The following is an 18,933-nucleotide window of genomic DNA, read 5'->3' on the forward strand; positions in this document are numbered from 1 at the left end:
CTTCCGTTTTTGCCTTTGGAGGAACTGTTCACGACACACAAACGCCGTTCAACGTCTCTTGGTTTCAGCTCACATGGGCCCAAAGTTCCCTTTTTCTGAATCATGCTCGTAACCTTCAAACGCTTTGAAATGGCTTACTGTGTCACTCCCACTAATCGTGCCTATTCTTCTTGTGTTTGACGCGAGTCTTCACTCAGCAATGTCTACGATTCTGCATCTTCGAAAACGTTCTCTGTTCCACCACTATGCCGTTCTATGACGTTAAAATCATAGTTCTTGAACCGTTGAAACCACTCACAACATGTTCTTTCGATAATAGTGTCCTTACCATACGTACCTGAGAGCATTAGATGAGACTCAGGTGCTGTTTTCTTCATATTGACACGCCGGCAGGGGTGGACGAGCGGTTCTAGGCGCTACAGTCTGGAACCGCGCAACCGCTACGGCCGCATGTTCGAATCCTGCCTTGGGCATGGATGTGTGTGATGTCCCTTATATTAGTTTGGTTTAAGTAGTTCTAAGTTCTACGGGACTGATGACCTCAGAAGTTAAGTCCCATAGTGCTCAGAGCCATTTGAACCATTTTTTCATATTGAAACAAAACAGTAACATCTCCCGCAAACGACGAGAATTAGGCTCGTAAACTGACATTTTCAATCAAGAACAACTTTATGATGCAGACATAAATCTACTGATGTTTGAATGAGGTTATGTTGACCGGGGTCCAAGTTAACTGCCTGACGTCTGCGATCTGTTTCTTTCGACCGCTGCTTACCGTTGTCGGCACCTATCGGCAAACGGTGGAAGCAAAGTTGTACACCTTGTTCTCTATATACGATGTGATTGCTTCGCATCTTTAAATTTCAGATTGCTAAACAGAAAAGCTAGGTTAACAGATTGAATCAAGCACGCTCACTGCACATAACTTTGCTATATACGCTTTGTTACTTACATGTCATTGATGTCAGACCATAAGCTTATCACTAATTAGTAAGTCTGTGGAATTCATTCAACTGTTCATGTGTGTCCACTCTTATTACATTGCACAAAGCAATCTACTTTTTTCCTTCTCTTGTTCTGCTGCTTCAAGGAATTATATTCAGATAAAGCTGTCATATCATTTCATGGGTCTTAAGTTTATACAGAAGAGGCCATTTAATTCAAGGCAAGTTTCTACACACATACTTCCACGTAATCTGAATTAAAAAAAGAGAGTAGGAGACTTACAATTTAGGTAGATACCACTGCACGAAACACATTCCTTGACAATAACAATCATGGATGACGAGAAAGCTTCAGCACAGAAAAGCCCAGTTAACATCTGTGGCACATCTAAAACACTGAATGTGAAATAAAGACAGTTATTGTGATAACAGTTTGTCATACAGTATGGTTCAACTGCACCTACTTTGCACTAACAGATGACGTGACTAGGTAAGTAACATGATTGATATAAGAGTGTCTTTATTGCTTTATTTATATTCTGAAACGTATTTTTTTTTTTACATTTTATAATTCACTTCATTTAATTTGTACAACGACTGCACAGTATGCATCTTCAATCGGCGACGTTATGAAGAGCTGACTCTGGTGAAGTAGGGCAGAGTGTTGAGCGGTGCAGGGTATTTGCGGAGCCAGGTGGGGCCTTCTATAATGGGGTGAGCTGGGTCCACCTCGTCCCTCCAGTTGCCCTTGGGCAGGTAGATGTCACGTGCAGTTGTGCTGTGGGTCACCACCGGCGCCACAAGGATATCCTCTCCCAGAAGGAACTCTGCACACAGAGAGCACACAGTCAGGTACAAAAAAATGGTTCAAATGGCTCTGAGCACTATGGGACTTAACTGCTGAGGTCATCAGTCCCATAGAACTTAGAACTACTTAAACCTAACTAACCTAAGGACATCACACACATCCATGCCCGAGGCAGGACTCGAACCTACGACCGTAGCGGTCGCGCGGTTCCAAACTGTAGCGCCTAGAACACTCGGCCACTCCGGCAACCTACCACGCTGTCTCCTCAGCAAGTGATCTGATGACGTGAGGGGGATGGATCATCTGTCAGCATGTCATAACAGCTGATTAGTGGTCCAAAAGTAAAATGTGTGAAGATGGAGTTTCATGAGTAGTAATAACGCCTTAATCTGAGAATAGCTGATTAGTGAAGCATTCAATGATTACTGCATTCTTCAATTTATTATCTTCACTTAGTAACTACAACTCCTTTCGAGACGCTTAAGTTTCTAAGTTCTGTGGAGATAATGAGTATTCCCATTTCTCTCTTGAGAGGACATGATGGCACATGAAGCTTCCACAAACCGAATCGACCTTTTTGACATCGGTATTTGCTCTTGAAAACTATTTTAATTGTATCCTGAGAACCTGACACACCAATTCCCTTTGTATTTTCGCCTAGATATAGGACGACATTATAATAATACATTTTCTACAGTTACATCAGTTGTTATCTCCTAATGATTGAAATAAAATATCTTGGAATTTTGTTGTGATTGGAAACAGAATGAGACAAATAAAAGCTGATAGATTTTTATGCATGAGAAGAATAATGATGTGATGATGACATATACATTATGAATGGTTTACAAATTACCACCAAACAATTAAAATATGATAATTATATAGTTGGAGGTGATACGATTGTAGAAACTTAAAGTATAGCGACAAAAAGTACCATTGGAACTAAAAACCATGCAGTTAATGAAACACGTCTACAAGATCGTATGCTCTACCAAAAAACAATCATCAGTCTATAACTAATTAAAGAATTATGCAAGATCTTTTCAGGATCAAGGAGTCTATGAACATGGCTATGTAAACTGAAACTGCTTCTTGTTTCTGTAATAAATAGACAGTGAAGCACAATCACTAAAAATGTCTTTTAGAAAGTCAAACAATGTAGAGAACTCAGTAAAAAAATAATGACCAAAGAAAAGAAAATGTACATTTGAGAGAGTAATGAAAATGGCAAAAAACGTAAATGAAGAGCAGACCAAATGAAAAGTGTTGGAGTGAAACCAACTCTTTCTTTTTAGACATGTCACAGACATAAGGAACCAATCAAAAGATTAATAGTTGTGAATGAAGAAACAGAAGACTCAATTGCAAAGAAGAAATGACAAAATAAATTGAGCAAAATAATAATGAATAATATAGCCAAATTAGAAATGTAGATACACAAATCAAGGAAGCTAAGACGGATTTAGAACAAGAGTGCAATTTCATATTTATTAGCGGAAAGATTTTCTGTAGAAAATGGTGAAACACCACAATAAAGAGAGAAAATATTATAAAAATGTAGGACAAAGGCAAAAGTGTGTTATTCTATCACGGTAAGAAATTCAGGATGAAATAGTAAATGAGGACTTGTGAAGCCCATAGTATGACAATTATGAGAATTATAGAGACATGCCACTTCTCAAACAAACATATAAGAATTGAAAGAAACTGCAACTAACTTCTGCGAAAATTATGGGCATGCTTATGGCACTGAGTGAATATGAGACATGTATTCTATAGAAAGAGAAGGAAATTAGATGACTTATTGGAAAAGAGGTTCTTAGAAGGAGAAAAGGACAGAGTAGATAACAAGGCTAAGTAAATGCAGAAATTACAACAGAAACGTAAATATAAAGTGCACCAGAACTCGTACAGTTCTAGAGAACAAAGTTGTTTGATTATATAGTTGAGGTGGACAGCCTCTTACTCCTATATATATATATATATATATATATATATATATATATATATATATATATATATATATATATATATCAGACAGCAATAAAAGCCTGAACAAGGTACACAGCAAAATACAAGTATGCTATGGGAGGGCAGCTGAAGGGTCTTCCAAAAGAAGCATCCTAGGAATGCTTCCAGTCATGGATTCAACATGGGATAAATGTGTTGCTAGCCAACTACTGTACTTTAAACTGGATTAAACTGAATTCCATGTAAGTTAATCACTTTGTTTCTAGCAAAATTATTCGCGGAACTTATTGATTACATCTCGTGCATAAAGTAAAAACGAGGATTACTTTAGATTACGTTTCCTCCATGCTGTACTATTTATTTCTCTGTGTGTTGCTATGAACTGTGTGCACACATCAGACACTCATGGTCTTGTACCACACAGCATAGAAATTTCCATGGCTTCTTTGAACCATCAAAATCAACCTTGTTTAAACCATTTTGGTAATCGTAGGTATTCTCGCGCTAGGCGAGAATGAGAGATAGTCATGTGTAACATCAGTGCACGGATTGTCTGTTTCAGCTTTTCGTGGCCTGTAAGTTTCGTGTAACTGGAGCTACAGAGGTGTTGCGACATTGAAGGTCATCAGATTGTTCATCATTGGTTAGAATTTATTTTTCGCAGTAGTAGGCCCACTGTCCTTCATAGAGTCAGGCGTAAGCAGAAGATTTGGAAATACCTTGAACTGAAATTAATTCAGCATCGAACAGGAGACTATGTGCGGGAGAGTGCAATTTGTATTTGTAGGGGCACGTTGGTCAGAAGATGCGAAAGATAGCACAGTGAAGGGGCAGAAGCTACTTGTTGTTGAGACAAGCATCCAGGCACACCAGTCGTGCATAACGGTGAAACTAGGACGTGTAGCTCTTCCAGAAAATTTTGACAGATTACGATTTGCTCAGGATTTAATGAAGTGATAGGTTTGAATCTGTATGGTGTCGGCAATAGTTATTAAATAACTGTTCTTAGATAGGAGAACCAGATTTTGTGAACTGTGAGTCACTGTTCACTTCCTGTTCAGAGAGCCGTAACTCTTAGTTACAAAGTGATTAAGAGGGGCACATTGGTTGGAGTAATGAAATATGAAACACAGTAAAATAGGCAGGTCGTGTGGAGTGGAACAGGTTTGTTTAGTGTGGAGGATATTACTTAGCTTTGTGTTTGCATTTTGTACATTAATTGTGTTCTGTACTTCGTTTGGAATCATTTTTGTTACCAATAATTTAATAAATTATATATGTGGCGTTTTACAATGAGTAATGTTTACATCTTGTTTCCATTCAATTTTAATCAGACAGAAATCCCAAAGTCAGAGACTGCCACAGGTCAACAGCATCATTAGATTGAGAAGGCAAATTACGCGGACAGGTAATGCAAAGTAAACCATATTTAGAGAAAGAGACAACGAGATGAAGGCAAAAAGGAGAAGAGAGCGAGAAGTCTGAGCCAGTGGATAAGAAAGAGGCGTAGGCCGTACCTGAGTCGGCGGTGAGCGCCGTTTCGTCGGTGGGGTCGAGCCACCAGATAGGCAGGTTGACGGGGCTGCCGTCCTGCACCGTCTGCTTCATCAGCTCCACGATGCGCGGCGCGTACTGCACGTGCAGCGACGTCATGTTGCGGGCGATCTCAACCGTCTGTAACACACACACACACACACAGGCTCACACATCAGTTACAGCAGAGACATGTGGGCTGTCGTCGTGAAAGAAAACTCCTCAGTTTATTCACGGACAGTAATGCGGTAGGGATGTTGCCATACACTCATAGATTTTTCATAGGACAAGGAAAGATGGCCCTCGAAACTGTGGAGTTTCCGCTGCATAACAACATTCACAGTTCTTCATTTTCATGTGTAAATTTTTCCAATCCCAATGAGGTAATGGTGGTATCCGAAAAATCACTGTATCCAAAAGGAAAATGACCTTTATTATTAAACTTGCAGAATGTGTGTGCCTCCTTTACGATCGACTTGTAGCTATATCGAAAGCAGCCCCCCTACCCCACTCCACAAGCGTTTTGACAATATGTATATCAGTTCGTAGGCGAGTCAGTATCCAGATGCGAAGACATGTCCTGTACGTATGAGAACTCTGCGCCTTCCTAGTTACTCACAGAAAAATAGATTCTTTAGTAGCTATTCCTACACTTGTGGTGTCCTATATTACAGTTAATGCAGATTCGTAACTATGGGTACAACATATTATATACAGGAAGCTGATAATCTGCAGTGTAGCAGCTGTTCATACAGAGTCTTGTGAGTGGACGAATAATAGAGAAAATGAAAGGAGTGTTCTCCTAGAAAATGTGCTGAGCAGGATTCAGCCCATTCTAAAGTGAGTAATGGTTTGTTGCCTACGAGCTATGCGAGTTATGGGATATCGGTGAGGGAAATGCAAATGTGGAAGAAGGGGCAGTTGCAGGTGTAGGTGCAGCACAGTCACGTGTTTCCATGTGCTGCGGACACGCTCGCGGCGATACCTACAGAGAATGTGCAGCGTAAACACCATACCGACAGTCGCAAAAGTTATAGCTTTGTCTAAATAGACATCTGCAGTATGGTGCTAAAATAAATAACGAGACATTGGGGACTCAAAACTCAAAAATTGTTGTTACTGGTTTTTTGTTTTGTATTATATAAGTCAGAAGTTACAGGAAAATCAAGTTAACGGTAGCGCCAGTGTTACAGGCAGCCAGTTGTTTGAATTACATTTTCAAAATGGCTCTGAGCACTATGGTACGTAACATCTGAGGTCATCAGTCCCCTAGAACTTAGATCTACTTAAACCTAACTAACCTAAACACATCACACACATCCATGCCCGAGGCAGGATTCGAACCTGCGACCGCAGCGGTCGCGCGGTACCAGACTGAAGCGCCTAGAATCGCTCGGCCACTCCGGCCGGCCCTGGCTGTGTCTTGGTGATTTTAGTGGACAAATCATGAAACCTCAGGCGCTGCAGACAGCTAGCGACAACAGACTAATGGTAGTCGTGAGTAACGCCAAGCAAGGAGCAGTCTAATAAACGCAAACATAGTCTGTAGTGGGCTGTAATGAAATTTTATATAATTGTGTGACTGGCCAATTTCGACTAATTGTCATTATCAAATTAGTTAATCGCACAACTATATAAAAATCAAATTGCAGTCTACTATGGACCATGTTTATGTTTATTAAACATCTGGAGGCTGTGGATCTTCACAAATACATTTCCTTTTTCCAAGTCTTACATATTGGCTCCTGTTTCCCCCAGTAACGAGCACCAAAATCTGTAAAAATACCGGAAGAGAGGCATGATACACCTAAAGATATTTATGAAATTTGTATACTGTCTAAGACCCCTGTATTCCAACTACAAGGATGATGTAAGCTTTCAATGTCTAAATTGGCGCGTCTAATGCTACAGTTATTGCTTTTCTTGTACCTAATCATAACAGAAACATATAAAGGTTCGCTAGTGCTTTCAGACCGTAAATATTTGATACATTGTGCATATGAAGACGGATGAAACGGGAGGAATTCATTGAATAGTTCGTGTGTTGGGTGATTTAGGTTGTTGTTGTTGTTGTGGTCTTCAGTCCTGAGACTGGTTTGATGCAGCTCTCCATGCTGCTCTATCCTGTGCAAGCTTCTTCATCTCCCAGTACATACTGCAACCTACATCCTTCTGAATCTGCTTAGTGTATTCATCTCTTGGTCTCCCTCTACGATTTTTACCCTCCACGCTGCCCTCCAATGCTAAATTTGTGATCCCTTGATGCCTCAGAACATGTCCTACCAACCGATCCCTTCTTCTAGTCAAGTTGTGCCACAAACTTCTCTTCTCCCCAATCCTATTCAATACCTCCTCATTAGTTACGTGATCTACCCACCTTATCTTCAGCATTCTTCTGTAGCACCACATTTCGAAAGCTTCTATTCTCTTCTTGTCCAAACTGGTTATCGTCCACGTTTCACTTCCATACATGGCTACACTCCATACAAATACTTTCAGAAACGACTTCCTGACACTTAAATCTATACTCGATGTTAACAAATTTCTCTTCTTCAGAAACGATTTCCTTGCCATTGCCAGTCTACATTTTATATCCTCTCTACTTCGACCGTCATCAGTTATTTTACTCCCTAAATAGCAAAACTCCTTTACTACTTTAAGTGTCTCATTTCCTAATCTAATCCCCTCAGCATCACCCGATTTAATTTGACTACATTCCATTATCCTCGTTTTGCTTTTGTTGATGTTCATCTTATATCCTCCTTTCAAGACACTGTCCATTCCGTTCAACTGCTCTTCCAAGTCCTTTGCTGTCTCTGACAGAATTACAATGTCATCGGCGAACCTCAAAGTTTTTACTTCTTCTCCATGAATTTTAATACCTACTCCGAGTTTTTCTTTTGTTTCCTTTACTGCTTGCTCAATATACAGATTGAATAACATCGGGGAGAGGCTACAACCCTGTCTCACTCCTTTCCCAACCACTGCTTCCCTTTCATGCCCCTCAACTCTTATAACTGCCATCTGGTTTCTGTACAAATTGTAAATAGCCTTTCGCTCCCTGTATTTTACCCCTGATTTAGGTAGTAGCTTTCATTTGAAACGAAAGGACGGGTAACATATGGCTGTTATCATTATTAGAATATTAGACAGAAGAGATCTATCGAAAGCATTGTGAGAAGGAAAACGGAATGAAAATTAATTCTAAAATCGTTAAGCAATCAGTAAGAGAGTTATTGTACAAATTCTGAACGCACTGGGACATGTCAGCAGCACATCTTCAATATCGACAGAGTGAATTCAAATAAAAACATCGTAAATGTGTGAAAGAACAGTGTTGTCTACCCTGTAGCCACACAGTGGAGGGTATTTAGAAATAATAGTTAAGTAAAAGCATCCAGTGTTACTCGTACATTCCAGTAGACAGGCTTACACTGTCCCTTGACTTGCGGGTTAGATCGTGAACTAGGTGATGGTGCAACATGATTTCATCACTGCACGTGGTCTAAAATAACTTATTTTAAATTCTGATTGTTATAAATCAAGTCCGTGCTTGCTTCATAATCATGTGTCGTCGGATTTGGATTTTAATGAAGACAATGGAAAGATTTCACTGATAGAAAAAGAGAAACATGGCCACTGTATCTCTAGTCATTACAGGGGCAAAGAACGTTGAATTCATAGAGAGACTAACAACTGAGTGAGAAAACAGAATACACTCGACGCTGGGACTGGACGCACCTCGTCGTCGAAGTCCCACGGCGCGATGGACATCTGCAGCGCCGGCATGAAGACGGTGGCCTCCAGCCAGCGGATGTAGAGCTCCTTGTCGGGCCCTTTGCCGCTGTTGACGTTGCCGCCTATCATGTCGGGCAGCACGAACGGGTGGCCGACCACGTTCATGTGCAGCAGCGAGGGGATCAGCGTGCGCAGGCCGTTCTGGGCGCTCCAGCTGCTGTGCTTGTCGAACATGCGGAAGAAGACGGGCTGCTGCTGGCTGCGCACGCTGGAGCGCACCTCGATCAGGGGGCCGAACTGGGACACCGTCTTCACGTAGTCGTCGGTGAAGCGCACCGGGTTCAGCTCGAGGGGCTCGATGGTCGACTCGTACGGCAGCCAGCTGGTCTCTCCGGCGTCGAACTTGAACGAGTCGATACCGGTCGCCTTGTGCAGTGCCTGGAAACAAAAGGCAGTATCAGTAAACAGGAAGTCCCTGGCCGAGGAGAAGATGTTAAATGTAACGTGAGCAGCAACAGAAGGCGAATACCGAAACTACATACTCAGTCGGAAATGTGGTTACTTGCCCTTCGCAGACAATGCTTTTAGCAGTAGAGAAATCGAGGAATGACTCATAGCCCGACACAAATTTCCATCAAATCCATACGCATCTCTTGATTCACAAATTCCGCTGATTCTCCTGACCTTTGAAAGGTGGCAGCTATTTCGCCCCATTTCATTGTTTAACGTAAGTTGCTACGGGCAACAGCTTCCAAAAATTTGCAAATTTGTCAGTCGAGAGTATGTCTTGCGTGATTGTCTTTGGTGTGGCACATGGTAGGGCTGTTGTACCGTCTCGCGAATTTCTTGGAAGTTGTGGTCAATCACATCTTTTCCGACAGAAGCTGGAAAGCGTACTTTTTGGTTTAACATTGGTGGTTAACAGTCGGTGTTGTGTGGAAGCAGATTCAAATGGTGTCACAAGATACTTGAACTGGTGAGATCACAGGATGCTCTTCCTCACAGAAAACGCATTGGCATTGTAATTTTTCAATTAATTTCACTCTACTTCCAACGTATCTTTCACGTGTGCTGTATTCATTCATTTCATTGGCAACTCGGTTTGCGAAAGTGTTTGAGCTTTGTACCCATGTTGAAGAAGATTTCACTCAATCTTTCATCATCCTTTCCTGTATAATGCTGACGTATGCTCTCTGAGATAGGAGCAGGTCATTTACATTTGACACTAACGTTTTGCTCGGGATTATCGTCAAGCGTTAAGAAGTATGTTTTGGATAGTTGTCCTTCATTATGGAACTGAAGCCCACGTGTATGAATAACAAACCCAGTTGTTTCTGTGCTTCTTATACTGTTTCAGGAAACATAGTGAAACTAAAACAGATCTCGTTCAACTCTGCATTATTTTCCAGGGTTAGTTATTTCCGTCATTTCCCTTTTCTTCGCTTACTATTTGCATTATATTTTTAAGCTTACAGCATTTGGTGCTATGCATATTGTAATGTGTTCAAATGAACTTTCTACCCAAACGTCTCTCCCTAGAATCTGGGTAATCTGAATACTTGTAATTTTCAGTCCCACGAATTAAGTCTACAAGCAGCATATCCAGTGAGTGCATGCGGTGCCTTTCCTTAATTGGGAATAACATAGCCTCTCTACAATGCCGAATGCCATGCTTATAATTTACAGTAACCTGAATATTTTTTGAATTTACCCTGTAACCTGAATTGCTGTAGGATACCATGTATATACAGATTGTACTCACATGTGCATCGCACAGATGTTTCCAATGTGGAAGGATCCAGTTATTTTGATGTTATCAGGCCAAGTTGTCCATTTTAAAGGACAGGTAAATTTCAGTTAGCTTTCCCTGCAGAATATTTCAGCTAAGAGGTGAAAAATATTATAATGTTAAACTGACGCTCATTCCAGAAATGAATTGGTAGAGAAGGGATTGCCTTTAGCCTGCAATGTGGCAAAACGATCCTCTGTAAACAATGATCTCTGTAATCACCAATTCAATTATGTTTCAGTTTCATCTTGAGTGCCACCAACTAATGAATGATAATATACGTCAGAACTATTTTTCCGACTTCCATAAATTTAACGTGTGTTAAATCTAGTTGCCAGGCTATATGTAAGATCGTCAAGATAATGGCAGATTTTGTAACTTGTGGGCCAGTGCAGTGTTCGTATAACGTACAATAGTGTATAATAAAGTGCCGCTGTGGAACTGGACAGATACCCATTCAGGTGCCCACTGTGAGAATCTCTGTATCACCATCCATACGATCGTGGTTCCCACACAACCTCCGAATTATCTGACAAGCTGCAGATACACTGTGTCTAGCTGTAGCAACGGAAGCGAACTGCAGAAGATCACAGTGAACTTACGTTGGCTTTAAAAATTGACACAAACAGTCTCGACCCTAAAAACATTTATTTCGATGGTAAGCGAATTAGGTCACTACGGACGTTGACTTTCATGGAATTACAACACCCGCTCCATTCACCACCATCGCCTACCATCACCATCATGGTACGGGGGTCTGAGTATGCTCAAAAACTGACTGAAACTGGCTACCATCGAAATAAATGTTTTTAGGGTCGACCTTGTTTGTGTCGATTTGTAAAGTACTTTTAACGAGACCCTGTTTCTCCACGAGAAATGCTCTCAAATATTTCTAATGTTGACTGTTCAGTGACTGAGAAAGTGCTGAAGTAACGCAACAATTCAGTGCTACATCTGTCTACATGCCATGTGTCAGCAGCAAGAGCACAAATTCTGATGTATTTTAACAAGTCATTGAACCTGGTGACTCAAACGCCACTCTCTTGTTATTTGTGGTTGCAATGGAGTTTATTGGTAGGGAATCAGAAGGAGAATACACTTTGGGGCCATCGCTGATTGCGATGATTCCCTTTGTCTGAGGTCAGGCATAATTTACAGTAAAGTCATTAATACATGAACAGTGAGTAAATGTAAGAATGTGTTTTCAGATGGCGTCAAAGCAGTTTTATAGGTATGGGAAGACAAAAGCATTCCTTCCTGCTACGTACGCTATTTGATCAAATGTATCGGACACCTATTAATGGACATTAATCTGGTGTGTGTCCACACTCGCGTTTATGGTGGCTTGAGATTTGCTGGTGATACTTTCAGTGAGGTGTCTGATTATCTGTGGGGAAATGGAAGCCCATTATTCCTCAGGAGCCGGAAGTGAAGAAGATAGTGACGCTGGACGTAGGGTTGTCGACTAAATCCAAAGATGTTTCACTGGGTTCAGGTCAGGACTCTGGGTGGGACAGTCAATTTCAGAAATATTATTGTCCAACAGCAGGGTGCATTGTCATAGTGATCCAAACAGTAGTCGTTCCTCTGCCATACACTGTGCACAATAGTGCAAATTGTTTTCATACTCTTCCAAATTTATCTTTTTGTTAAGCATCGTAAGGACACTACATCATATCCGTGAAAAAATCCTGCACACAGGAACATCACTTGCCACACAGTTCACTTCTGGCACTACACATAATGGCATGCAACATTATCCAGGTATTCGCGAAACCCAGACTCCATCGATGGCATTGCCAAAGGATGTAGCGTGATTAATCATTAAGAATCACTCGTTTCCAGTCATCCAGTGTCCAGTGGCGCCACTATTTATACCACCTCAAGCATCACTCAGCACTGGATACAGAAGTGTGTGACATATGAGGAGGTGATCGACCATTGTACCACGTTCTTTTCAACTCCCTATGCACCATCATTCTGCTAGCGGGATCGCTGTTAGCACTTTAGAACTCAGCAGTCATCGCTTCCGCTGACTTGAAGAGATTTTTTACGAGCACCCTTCGCAATGCTCTACAGTCCGTGCCCACAAGATCATGAGGTATGATGGTCTTGTTTTAGCTGTGATTCTTCCTTCGTGTTTCCACTTCACGATCACATCACCAAGAACCCACTTTGGCAGTTAGAAAGACTGAAATCTCAGTGATGAACAGCGACATCCACTGACCAGTTCACGTTCAAAGCCAGAGAGCTCTCCAGACCGACCTATTCTGCTCTTCTACCAACAACACAGCAATCCTCCCCTCCTTCCACACCGGCGGATCTCCCTCTCCTGACATCTAGGGGGCAATTCCGCACTGCATAAGGGTTTCCGCATGCTTCTCATCGGGCAATGCACGGTTGTTAAACGAAGTGCATAGCAGCAAAAAATGGTTCAAATGGCTCTGAGCACTATGGGACTTAACAGCTGGGGTCATCAGTCCCCTAGAACTTAGAACTACTTAAACCTAACTAACCTAAGTACATCACACACATCCATGCCAGATGCAAGACTGATGCGCCTAGAACCGCTCGGTAACTCCAGCCGGCGCATAGCAGCACTGACAGTGGAACAGGAAGGTGCAACGGAGTAGCATTCGACTGATCTTCAAGGTGATATTGTAGCTCAAGGTCAGTGCTCGCTTAAGTACATAGTTGCTGTGCTCCTACGCAATATTTTAAGCACCAGTAGCTTTAAATGGTTTCGTTTACACACGTTCTGACATTTTCACATCGCCTGGAGAATACTGAGATTACTCAAACAGTTTAAATGCGTTTTCGCGCCAACAGACTTAGCTCCACATGTTGTCAGTGGACCTAAACTTTATTTGTGATAGATTATTAGAATGATGGTAATATTGACAATTGAGCACATATTTAACAACATTTTACGATGTAATAAGAGTCGCACTCATCAGATCTTGTGGGACTCTCGGATTCAAAAGGCTGCATTCTGACGATGACATGTACTCATGTCAGATAGTCTTGTATTCTGACAGAATGTAACTTTTGCAGTGTTACTTGAAAGTGGCCCTAAGGCCGAATTGCAGTCGTAATAATAAATATTTCATACAGTCAACTGAGACTATGATGTTTTTAAGAAATATTATATTACTGTGAATCCCAACCATGAGAAGTTAATCAGTTTATATGTTCATTTTTTTCTGTGACAGTTACGTTTATCTTTGCAAATGACCGCTTTCGCCATCTCGAGTCCCAGTTGCTTTAAAAAGGACCATAGGTTGTCATTCACATGGCGCACCTGAGCAGCAACTGGATATGAAGATAGCGAAACTGGTCACAGTATCCCACTGAGACGGTGCATGCTGAAGGGATCTTCCTGCAATTAAATTGTTACTCTGCAGTGGACTCTAATCTGAACTCTTTGTTTGTGTGTAATGTGCTGGCACCAACAAACAATCCATATAGACTGCGGCTCATTTGGTAAGGTCTGTGAAGGACAGAGGTTTCAATCGAATTACGCCAGGTCATACAGTTTTAACCTGCAAACAGTACGTCTAATTCTGTAAACTTAACGCGAACTGTCATGCTACGATCCTCCTTTCGGAATTATTTACGATTTATCGTAAATCACAATAACGCAACGCAAGCCGTATAATTTTACCGATTTAACGTAATGTGTCTCAAATTCAGAATAACAGAATAATGATCTTGGATAAACTACAAGATATTTTACAACAGCCGAAAATTTGGCGCAAGCTTGGCGTGCTGATTAATATACTGAAATAGCCAATGTCAATAAAAATGTTTTTCTGTTTTTCTTTCATTTTAAATAGGAGTCCCTACCATCAAGAATCCTTATTACGTTTTGGTAACGAAGGACGAATTGAGCGATATAGTACAAGGTGTAGTAGGGTTTTTTCTTTCCGTTTCATCAACATAGTACCCTTCAGAGCAGTCACCGAGATTGAACGGCGAAGAGGATTCTGTAAAAATATGGCATTTCAGTCTTTGATCGCTATTTTTTTTTTTTCAAAGACCGGTTTCAGGCTAGCTGCCCATCTTTAGATCATATATTGCAAAAATGGCTCTGAGCACTATGGGACTTAACATCTGTGGTCATCAGTCCCCTAGAACTTAGAACTACTTAAACCTAACTAACCTAAGGACAGCACACACATCCATGCCCGAGGCAGAATTCGAACCTGCGACCGTAGCAGTCGCGCGGTTCCGGACTGAGCGCCTTAACCGCGAGACCACCGCGGCCGGCCATATATTGCAGTTACAGAGTAACTTGTCAGTAGAGAACTATCGGTTCGCTGTCACCGATAGTTCTGTACTGACAAGTTACTCTGTAACTGCAATATGTGATCTAAAGATGGACAGCTAGCCTGAAACCGGTCTTTGAAAATAAAAAATAGCGATCAAAGACTGAAATGCCATATTTTTATTTAATGAACGATCGCGGAAATCCCATTAAGACAATCATGTCTAGTTTTGATAGAAGAGGATTCTGCTTCAACTCAAAATCCCATGAATGTGAGACCTATCATGCATAGCCTCACAGTGGTGTTTCTGTATCCTACCATCTCGCTGGAAGTTTACAGGTGTCTCCCAAAAAGGAAGAGCTGTTCCGCTTGTTACCCTAGTTTACTATGGCTTTTCTATGTGCACTGTTACGATTTTTCTCTAGTTAAACGCCCTTATTTAGAATGCAAGTAGCGCAGCCGTGCAATGCTTTAGGGCAGACGCTTGTGAGAGGAGAAATTCCAAGGCTGAAGTACGCACCCAGACTCTGCACGCCCACCAGGCTGCTGCCTCGGAGTTGGTGAAGTCGATGACGCCGCCCACACCTCTCCACCACTGGGTGTCGACCGTGCCGTTGGAGCTGGTGACGAAGTATCCGCTGGCCAGTGCCTGCGAGTAGTAGGGCTCGCAGTCCTGGTTCACAAACGGGTGCACCCACAGGGTGACTCTGTAGCCCAGCTTGTGGAGGTCGTCGACCATCGTCTTCACGTCGGGGAACTTGTCGGTGTCGAAGGTGAGACTGCCGTAGCAGCTCTCCCAGTAGTCGTCCACCTGAAGCTGGCTCTCGTTGAAGCCGTGGGCGATGATGTCTGCGGCGATCTGCCTCACCGTCGCGTCGTCGATGTCCTTCTTGTGGCGGGCCCACGTCGACCAGACGGGGTGCGTGGCCATGCGCTCGTCTGGGATTGCTTCAGGCTTGCCGAGGAAGTTCTCGATTGCGTATTCGTGCGCCTGCTTCACGTTATCGTACGTGCAAAGGTTGAATTCCAAAACGTTGCCTTGTCGTCGTGTGGGGTAGGGTTCGGTGTTCTCCGCAATGAAACACAGCGCATCCTTCGAGTCGTTCGTATTTTGTTCTACGAAAAGCGGTACGTACGGCGGAACGTGGACGAACCTGCCGTCTGAGAACAGCCAGTAGCGGACGGCGATGCCGACTTTCCCGTCCTTCTTGGGGACGTAGGAGAAGTGGTCGAACACGTCGGACTCTGCGGGCCAGGTCTGCTGGGCCTTCTGGATTCCACCGTAGATGTGGGCGCCGCGGTGGTTGAGGCAGCCTCTGATGGACCTCGTGGAAGACTTGGCAGATACCTTGATGTTGAGGCAGCGGTCGTCCAGAGTCCTGTGGCGGACGGCCATGCTGGAGTCGGTGAACTGCAGGCAGTCCTCGTCGGAGCGGCCATCCTCACACGCCGTGGGGGCGGACCCGTCGCTCGGCGACGTGACGTAGCCCACCTCCTCCTCCTCGCCGTCTGGAACAGGCACGTCGTCACCGATGTGCAGTCGTCTTTAAAAATACTAGTTTACAGCGAACTAGCGGTAGCCTAAATACAAAGAGTAACAAGTGAAAAATTTTTTACATTATCACTTAACCTTAAATGCGAGAAATAGCAATCGGAGTACTGCACCTCCAAATAAGTTCGAGTATCATAAAACTACTGTTATTATGTTGCACATATTAAACTACGTATTAATTTTCCGAATAGATGTACTTGCTGCTCTGCGTGGAACTGACGCTAGATCCTGACAGTTAAGTTAACCTTCAATACCTTACATTCGATCCTCTTGGTTTTGTTCACTACAAACACCTTGAGATCACAGCTGCGAGGTAATAATCACTTCTTCATTAAGTGTTAGTGACATTGTTTCCTCTCTTTATGTAAGTCGGTTACTCTGCAATGATGTCATATTTACTGATAAGAAATGAAAAAATAATGTTTATGATATTAAAGTTTCGTTTTCCCCACTTGAAATCCTCTCATTCGTAACTAGATACCGACTGCAACATCATATGCCACAACGCCTCAACCATTCCCCTCTGGTTGCCTGAAGTTACCAAATAGCTCACATAGTGTTGTGATCCACATAAAGTTAGTCAGGCCAAATTTTGATGGTGGAAAGGAATTTCATAACCGTCATCAACATAGGAATAGAAACTACCGTGGCGCTTATTTCGTACTCTCTCCGTCATCCTGGGATAAAACTGAAAACCGAAAATCTGTGTGTTGCTGTTTGCACCCTCCATGGTTGAAGCTCGCCTCATCTTCACACGATAAATTCTAAAATAGCTGTTACTTTCGGCTCTATCTGTCTTAATGCGCTTTTCTGCTTTCTGTTTCTTATGTGAGATAAAGCCAGTTATCCACTCAATACATCATAACATAACATTTTGCTTTCATTAAGAATTTGTGATTAGTACGGTCAGAAACTTTAGATGAGTCATGGAAAGTACGACGCGGTAAGAATGTTGTCATTTAGGCGTTTTATTACCTAATTAATTGTTTGAAAAGAACAGTTTAATAGAGAAAACCATCATCACCTGAAACAAATTGATTAATTTACTTTTGTGACGTAATTGTGAAAATGTTGTGGAATATTTAATTATCCAATATCATTACATTTGACAGAAGCCGTGACTGCCACAGTTGGTTCCTAACATGTGGTACTACGAAAAGCACCCTATGTCATGGGCTGCTTACTGCTTTATAAGGAGCAGATGTAGTGGTAGCATATCATTCTTTTAAATCGTTTCAGCATGGAAAGTTTAAACCAGAGAGGGATTTAGTAGGGTAATATTTTTGAAACTGGGTATTAAAATTGATTGAAATTTTCTACGAATTCATTAAATTCGCTATTAACGTCTATCACCAAGTGATCATCGTTCTACATTTCACTGTGATTTAGCAAGTTTTATTTATGCTATTGTGCAAAGCCTCCAAAGAGGGGTTTTACGAAGAGTGAATGTTTATTTTTTTGATTGAGTCGTGACATAAAAATCGCTCTCCCCAGTTGTGGGGAAGGTAAAACCCGCAGTAGAGTGAAATTTATGAGTGTTTAGTAGCATTCCCAAATCATTTTATGAAAGTTTTTCGAAGTGGTAACCTATCTGCGTGGAAGTTAACATAAATGGAAAACAGATTGCTCTCGAACTTTGGCTATTATGAAGTACAATTAATACTTGTCCCACTTTCGCAGACAACTAGTTAATGCCCTTTTCGCATATCTTTCACGCAGACACGTCGTTGAAATGCAGGGCGGGAAGTAAAATCCTTGTTGTACCCTGTCAGTTATCTGGTAGTTCGCATGAGATAATTTTTGCAACTTTCTGTTCAAAATGGTTCAAATGGCTCTGAGCACTATGGGACTTAACATCTGAGGTCATCAGTCCCCTAGAACTTAGAACTACTTAAACCTAACTAACCTAGGGACAACATACACATCCATGCCCGAGGCAGGATTCGAACCTGCGACCGTAGCGGTCGCGCGGTTCCAGACTGAAGAGCGTAGAATCGCTCGGCCACACCGGCCGGCGCAACTTTCTGTCACGTAAGGTCAGTTGCTTCAAAATAATAGAATCCACATCTAGCAATGCAGATTAATATTTTCTGACGTTTCCCAAGACATCAGTGCAAATGTCAGGACGATTCCTATGAAAATAGCACAATTAATTCCTTCCCTATCCTTCCTCAATGTGCCAACGGCCTTTCCGCAGTGGTAACAACGGTTCCCGCCAGATCACCGAAGTTAACGCTTTCCGGCTTAGCTGGCGCTTGCACGGGTGACTGCCCAGGTCTGCAGAGTGCTGTTGGCAGGTGCGGTGACTCAGGCCTTGTGAGGCCAAT

The 18,933-nt window shown here is 42.2% G+C and overlaps 1 protein-coding gene across 1 annotated transcript; it reads right to left on the bottom strand.

Annotated features, from left to right (window-relative positions):
- Positions 1-1,571: 1,571 nt before the first annotated feature.
- Positions 1,572-15,985, bottom strand: LOC124805457 (myogenesis-regulating glycosidase-like). Its single transcript, XM_047266021.1, has 4 exons — positions 15,575-15,985; positions 9,001-9,435; positions 5,244-5,400; positions 1,572-1,771 (listed from the first exon to the last, which is right to left on the bottom strand). The coding sequence occupies exons 1-4, from the start codon at positions 15,983-15,985 to the stop codon at positions 1,572-1,574; spliced, it is 1,203 nt and encodes a 400-aa protein (XP_047121977.1).
- Positions 15,986-18,933: the final 2,948 nt, after the last annotated feature.

Source organism: Schistocerca piceifrons, chromosome 7, assembly GCF_021461385.2.
Source record: "Schistocerca piceifrons isolate TAMUIC-IGC-003096 chromosome 7, iqSchPice1.1, whole genome shotgun sequence".
Classification (NCBI taxonomy): domain Eukaryota; kingdom Metazoa; phylum Arthropoda; class Insecta; order Orthoptera; family Acrididae; genus Schistocerca; species Schistocerca piceifrons.